Here is a 7,664-nt window from a genome sequence, read left to right as displayed (position 1 = left end):
GCAGTGGTGATATTCAGCGGGTTCGCACAGGTTCGGCCGAACCCGTTGTTAACATTTTCAAAGTTTTCCGAACCTTGTTAAACACACGTAACATTTCTCAGTGGTTTTGTTTCTTTCAAAAAAAATATATTAAAATATACATATTATACTTTGTAACACTACTAAACTAAAGCCTTATACACCATTTGCCTGGTGCGACCTTCCTCGACCGTTCCAGTCGAGATTGAAACGAGGTTCAATCTCGATCGACTCAAGAGAGTTCTTAAAACTAGATCCAGTCATAAGAGAGACCCCACAATCCCACACGTGCGAGAAAATACAAGATGGCTGTGGAACACATGTCAGGCTATTGACAGTGAAATAAAAAAGATATTGTATTTCGAGAGACGATGACATCTGTCTATTATTAGATATATCTCAAGAAAAAGTATTGTATTTATTTCTAACCAAAACTTCCATTTTGTTTGTCAGTGTTCGTGACTTACCGCGTAGTTATGTCAGTTTTATCATCGTGTGTAATATATATCTTTTTTATTTATATGGGTATCTTAAGGTCAGTTTTTGTGCTAATGTTGCTAATGCACCATTTGAGTGAAAAAAAATTGTTAAGGAAAAATTTTCTGTTAGCGAACCCTTTGTTAAATATTTCGAATATCACCACTGGACACATCCAAATAACTTATTTAATTAGGCCTTGGTTTATAGCACATGGTAAAAAACTATTTAACTGTGTAGTGCAGTATTTGAAGAAAAAAATTTTTTCCCAAACAGGAAAAAATTCTTGCAGGTGAAAATAATTTTTTGAATAAATTTTAAATGTAGACTGAAGGATTTTGTATTTATATGAACAAGAATTTCTTTATTTTAAGGTTGAAACATTTTAAAAAGAGGAGAGTGAATCATTTGAAATATTTTAAATGATTGATTATTCAAACAAACTCATCAGTAATTATAAAAAATAATATAATTAATAATAATTTTATATTTATAGTTTATATAAAACTTTTATTTTTAATTTACAAAATATAAGATATTTTTTTATAATTGTTAAATTTTTTATAGTTTTTATTCTTCAACAAAACAAATAAGTTATTCAAATTTTGTTCCTCGAATCAAATTGCCAATGCCATTTGTGAGTATTTATTTCAGAATGTTTTTAAATAGACATTAATATTTTTACTTTTATTTCCACATTTGTATTTTTTAGACAAAATCATCAGAAAAAGAAAAAGGAAAAAGTAAGTTGTTCTTAATTTTTTATTAAAATTAAAACAAAAATTTAATTCTAAGTAATTTTAACCTTTGATTTGAAATTTTAATTGAATTAAAACAAAAGCATAGCATTTATGATTAGAAATTAAGTTTTAGTTTTAATATATAATTTGATTATTAAAAAGTTTAAGTTAATTATATACTAATATATATAAAAAAGTGTGTGTTTATGACAAACTACTTAGTACTCATCAATTTTTTAGATTAGTTCTGGTGGAAGTTAACAGGGTGGACAAAACTTAAATCCAGTTGCATACATAATATAAGCCTATTATCACATTTTTTGATAATTATTCATGTAAGTTGCTCTGACAAAGCATGAAACATATCATTACCAAATAAGTGAAAATAAATTATGCACTTTTTCAATAGAACATTAATTAATAATCTTCAGAAAAACAAAACAAGAAATTTGCAGTCTATAAAGTTGGCCTCTCATGGTACTTTTTCTAAATATGGTTACTACACATTTCTTAAATTTGTGTACACTTTGACTCCCTTTCATTGCTGTGGTTGGGAGTCCAATACTCTAGACTGCAATATAACTAATTAAATTGGGTAACACATTCAATTTTTTGACCATAACAAGTGTAAAATATTTGAAGTCAAAATAAAAAAGTTATGATTTCAAGGTTTTATTTTTATTTACTTACACAATCTCCTACTTCTGTAGCATTGTTTTATAAGCAAACAGTGATGGTAATTCCCATCAATAAAAACATGACTATTCAAAAAAAATGTAAAAATGAATGAAATGAAGATAATTAGAAAAGAATAACTAATACTGTAACACCCAATGTGAATATAAAATCAATATTCATTAAATAACAGTTAACATCAACAGTTAAAATGAAGAAATGGAATCCATGACATGATTGCATTGATTTCATTTATTCCATTTGATAAATGAGCATGTTGTAATGGAATTGAAATGTAACTTAAAAATGCATAAATTAAGAAGTCACACCTGTATTATTATCTGTTAAGTAGTATTGATAGTCATGTTTATAGCTGATAGCACATATCTAAAACAGAAATTACTAAGTTTATTATAGATTTAGATATTTTTTATATCATAAAATAATAATGATATAAGAATTAAGATAGTATAGTATCTTAATTCTTATATCATTATTTATTTTATTTAACTATACTTCTGAATAAATTTATTTAGTTTTATAAATTACTTCTACTCATAAAGAGATTAAAATTTAAAATTTTAGTTAAATATGTTATTAATTTTCTCCTTACTTTTTTTGATTATTAAAATTCTTAATGTTTGTGTTATAACTATAAATTGAATTTTTACTGATGAATTAGATTTTTTTTTATTAGTTTATTATAAAGTATTGATATAATTGCAAATTGTTTAAATGTAATTTATATTTATCTACTTATTTATAGTTGTGTATACAAAACGTCCACATTACATTAACCAACCTGATTCATTTCCTTCACTTTTTAATTTTGATGAATATGATGAATATATATTCAAATTACCTTCTCATTCACAAAATTCTCGGTAAGCAAAGTCAATAATTATTTAATTAAATTTTATTCTAAATTTATTTATTTAGTTATAAATAATAATAATAATATGTACTTTAAATATTTATCATTACTATATACAGTCTTGGAAAACATTTGAGATTACCTGGGTTTTCAAACCTTCCATTAAAATTAACTGATTGCCTGTAAATATGTTGTTGTTTAGATATTAAAATAACCATAAACCAAACAAATATCAAGTAAAAACTTACTATTACTTAAACAACTTACAATTTTCCTAGAAAAAGTTTGAGACCAGAATCAAAAAAGCACAATGAAAACAAAACATAGTAGGGAAAAACAATGTTTAATATTTATTTGGGTTAATAGTAAACAAATTAACATCAATCAATTGATTGGTCATGGATGTAGTAAGAGTTGTTGGCCTTTCAGGACCAATTTCATCCCTAGCAGTCACAATTGTTTTTTTAAGATCACAAGCAGTGTATACGTAATAGAAATTTGGCTTTGAGTGTGAATAGCATATTTGATATGACTATGCATGTCTGTAATCATATGAGTTAGCATTTATATTTTTATATTCAAATTTTTAAAATATTTTCTAATTATTATTTGTTAAAAATATGAATGTTTTATAAAGTTGTTTGCAAATAACTTTTAACAATATAACTTTCGTTACTATTTTTGCTTCAGCAAGTCATTGTATATAATTGAACCTGTCTTTCTAAAACATATTTATATCAAAAATCTCTTCTTTATTGCAAATTTTTTTCCTGCATTTTCATCCTAAATTCAATTTTACATGCTCATCTCAATTTTCTTCCAAAACCTCTCTATCTCAAATTACGGAATGAAGTGTCAATTATAAATTCAAAGTTCAGGGACTACATTTTGATAGCATAAATTGTAGATGAGAAACATGTCTTCCAATATAATGCATATTTGCAATTAATGGTTTTTTTTTTTTTTTTTCTCTGATTGGATACAGTTTGGATAAGTTTGGCTTGCATCTTATTTGTTGAAGAAAATCAGGCATCAGAAACTATTGACAAACTATTTCTGTTAAGTTTTGTCAAAAATGTTTTATTTGTACCTAATACAGGTATGTACTGTACATGCTAATGTATTAATAAAATACCATACCTCCAATCAAACCTATTACTGTTTACTGTGTAAGAACCTGTATATCTCGAAACATGTTTATCTCAAATTGTTTTCTCATTACCTTGAAATTTGAGATAGATAGGTACAACTGTATTTTATACAGTGTAAGAAATAACTATCCAATAGAATGAAATGTGTTAAATGTAAATAGTAATCTTAAGAAATTTAATTGTAAATATTATTTTTTTAGATTATAAATTTATAAATAGTTATGAATTTAACAATACCATATTTACTTGAATATAAGATGCCATCAAATCTAAGATGAACCTTAATTTCTACATGTTCACCACCCATGGTTTTTCTTTCTTTTTTTTTTTTTTGAAAAATAGACAACTTGAAAAAAAACTTTACATCAACAGAATCATTCTGTTGACTTAATTTTGTTTAGTATTTATTGCACAGTAAAGCAAGGTTACTGTGTAATAAATATACTGTCTTCACAATAAATTTGTCTCAAATTATTTATTTAAAACAAAATATCCATGGGTAAGTATGTAGAAATTAAGGTGCATCTTAGGTTCAAGTAAATACAGTATTCATTTTTGTTATTATTTTTTTTTTACTAGAAAAATATGAAACCATTAAGATATCAAATATGTTTTTTACAAAATGTATCTTTTTAATTTTTAATGTGTTTTAAATGATCATATGATTTTAATTTAATAATTTATAAATTTTTAATTTCATTTCATTTCAAATTTTCTATTGAAATATTTATTATAAAGAAAAATGTTAAAAAAAATTAAAAAAACTGAAAATACAAAATAATAGAAAGTACTGAATTTTAAAAATATTTAAAATATGAATAATTTTATGTAAGTGCATAGTTTTGATTTTAAAGTTCTTGTTTAGCACAACACACAGTTTACAACGTCATTCATCAAGACGAAAGGCAACACTTCCATCTAACAATCACCCTCGTACCATTCTTCCAAGAAGGATGTCAGAAGATAAAACTTCAACGACTTGTTTTGTGGCTTCAGAAACAATTCCAGAGCCAAAATCTGTTTATGTGCCATCTCCAGCTATTACAATTCCACTTCCAAATTCACAAAGCAATATTTGTTATTTATCATCATCTTTGGGAACACCTTACGTTCCTGGTAAAAACATTTTTATATATAATTTTATAATCTATTTTATGTTATAGTGAGATAAAATTGTTCAAGCCCAGAAAATTAGTAGACATTATTAAAAAATATGCATTAAATACAAAATTATTATTACATATAAACTAATTTATACATATTATAACTCATTTCTGTTAATGTCTTACAAAATAAATAAATTATGATTTTCCTTCATTTTTTTTTTTTCATTCTGATCTATAATTTTTTTTAGTAAAATATATATAAAATCAATACTAATTAATTTTTAAGAATTATATTATCATCTAAAAAAGACTACTTTAATTGAGAACTTGCATTAAAATTATTATACAAAATAAAGATTTAAGATTTCAGTTGAAGTCTATTTTTTGGATAAAATAGATTATATTGAGTTTTTGAGCTGTTTCTCTTTCGTACTTTTTAACTGTCAATGAAAATATAATGATATTTTTTAATATTGATTTTTTTATATTGATTTTTATATTTTTTTTATATGAATCCAAATATGATTAGATTATATTTTTTAATATTTATATAATATTTGCACAACTTGAAAAATTGATTAAAAACTTTCAAAACCAAGATATTGTGAAATTTTAATAAAATATTCAATTTTCTTATTGACACTTTAGGTTTTCTTTTTATTTATTCTGGTTTTTAGTCTTTCAAAGTTTTCTAAGCTAAAAACATTGATGTATTTGCAGGTCAAATTTTATATAAAAGATTACTTTTGAATATGGTACACAAGAACAGAGTATTTTATCTTTATTACGTTTCAGAATTCAAAAATATTGATATAATATTTAACTTTTTAAATATAATTACACTTTGTCAGTGAAAGGAATAGCATTAATAAAAATTCTATGTGTAAAACTATAGTACATTATCAATATACTATAGTTATAAAGAAGACAAAAATTTGTTTAATATAAAATATAAAAATATATTTTATTAAATATACTATAATAGGTAGAACTCTATCTCTTATAAGCATTCTACTGTTAATTTCTGTAACTATTATCATCATATTATTAAAATTTATATTTTCAAGCATTATTATCATCAAACAATTGTTCTTATTTCTAATTGGTTTTACCATTTGGTTTTTTCTCTATCTCTTTTGACTGTAAATATACCCTATTATCATTTTTTTAAATTTCATTCAAATAAAAATTCATTATTTATTTGGATATGACTTATAATGATTACATTTTAATGATTGTTGACATATATTGTCATTCTATTTAAATCTCTCAATGGATAGGTTTAATGATGTCAATTTATATGAATCAAAATTAATGTGTAAATGCTGGTATTAGTAATATACATGTTTTCTCAAAAATATTCCAAAAAAAGTAAATAATAGTAATTTATTAAATTTTTCAGATATGTAAGTTATAATTGCTCCTCCTCTTATTTATTAACTGAAATTGAAGAAATTTTCTTAAATGTATCCTATTATTGTATATTATAATTAGTTTATTGTATTAGACAGAGTTAGATAACCTAATAAATAGGGTATAACAATTTGCAGGGCTTATCACACCAAGGCCGACTGAAAGAAGGACCAGAACTTTTATAAAAAATGGTTGGTCTTTATATAATTATTAATAATCACATTTCAAATTTAGGTAAGTATGCATTTCGGGTACAGGGACCCCTCATCAGCTTATAAACACTTGGTAACATTGTAACAAATACAATACCTATAACCTGCCAATACAACAGGATAACCAACATATGCAGTGCACTGCATTTACAATTTCTCAATGTAACCCATACACTAAAACTAAATATCAAGTATAAATTAGAATACAATGACAATGTGGTATAACATATTATCTGGAACTAGTAAATGTCTTAGTTTCTCCTACATTTTCCAAATTCTGGTAGACGGTTACACTATTAATAATGAATATTGTTAAGTATATTAAAAAAACACAAAAAGGGGAAAGGAAGCTAACAATAAACTTACTCTTATTAAAACCAATTGGTCTCCATATTTTAATAAAAACAAAATACATCTAATCTATAAGCCTTTGTGAAGTCAACTGCACTGTCACACTGCATTTTACAAAGTGATGTGACTATACTCCCTACATCTGTTCAGCATCTGTTTCAAGGTTAAGTGAAAACGATGTCAATCCACCCCTCATGTAGCTTCAGTCCCACGTTGTTATTAATTCTGATGTCTTCCTGTATTTTCAGAATTTCTAGGTGTTCCTGTAGTCTTCTTTTTAGTTGATTGTTTTCTGTCATAATACACTTGATGCTATCTTTTAAAATTTCACAACCTTCAGTGTTGCAATGTTGTGCCACTGATGATGATATCAAATTATTTTTGATGGCATATATATGTTCTTTAATTCTTGTCTTTAATTTTCTACCAGTTTCCCCTACATATCTTTTTTTATGTGAACAACTGCAATCTAATGAGTAAACTACATTATCTTTTTCTAAAACATTATGTTCAATGTTACCATGTTTACTGTTTAGCAAATTTGCTATGGTGCTTTTGTGGTTTGGTACTAAAATAATATCTAATCTTTTTAATTCATTTTTTAATTTTTCAAAAACACCAAAAACATATTCTATTTTTAGGTACAC

General features: G+C 24.6%; 2 protein-coding genes across 3 annotated transcripts in view; both read left to right on the top strand.

Annotated features, from left to right (window-relative positions):
* LOC111632018 (GATOR complex protein DEPDC5-like) overlaps window positions 1–7,664 on the top strand; it is a 71,236-nt gene that overhangs the window by 17,574 nt on the left and 45,998 nt on the right. The gene's annotated exons all lie outside the window — the stretch shown is intronic.
* LOC111632019 lies at window positions 1,062–5,116 on the top strand. The gene is made up of 4 exons (XM_023376372.1): window positions 1,062–1,132; window positions 1,208–1,238; window positions 2,677–2,794; window positions 4,801–5,116. The coding sequence occupies exons 1-4, from the start codon at window positions 1,124–1,126 to the stop codon at window positions 5,096–5,098; spliced, it is 456 nt and encodes a 151-aa protein (XP_023232140.1). The 5' UTR covers window positions 1,062–1,123; the 3' UTR covers window positions 5,099–5,116.

Source organism: Centruroides sculpturatus, unplaced genomic scaffold (assembly GCF_000671375.1).
Source record: "Centruroides sculpturatus isolate CEXI.00-Female unplaced genomic scaffold, Cexi_2.0 scaffold696, whole genome shotgun sequence".
NCBI classification, from domain to species: domain Eukaryota; kingdom Metazoa; phylum Arthropoda; class Arachnida; order Scorpiones; family Buthidae; genus Centruroides; species Centruroides sculpturatus.
The sequence above is the reverse complement of the archived record's forward strand: the minus strand, read 5'-3'. Positions and strand labels throughout refer to the sequence as shown.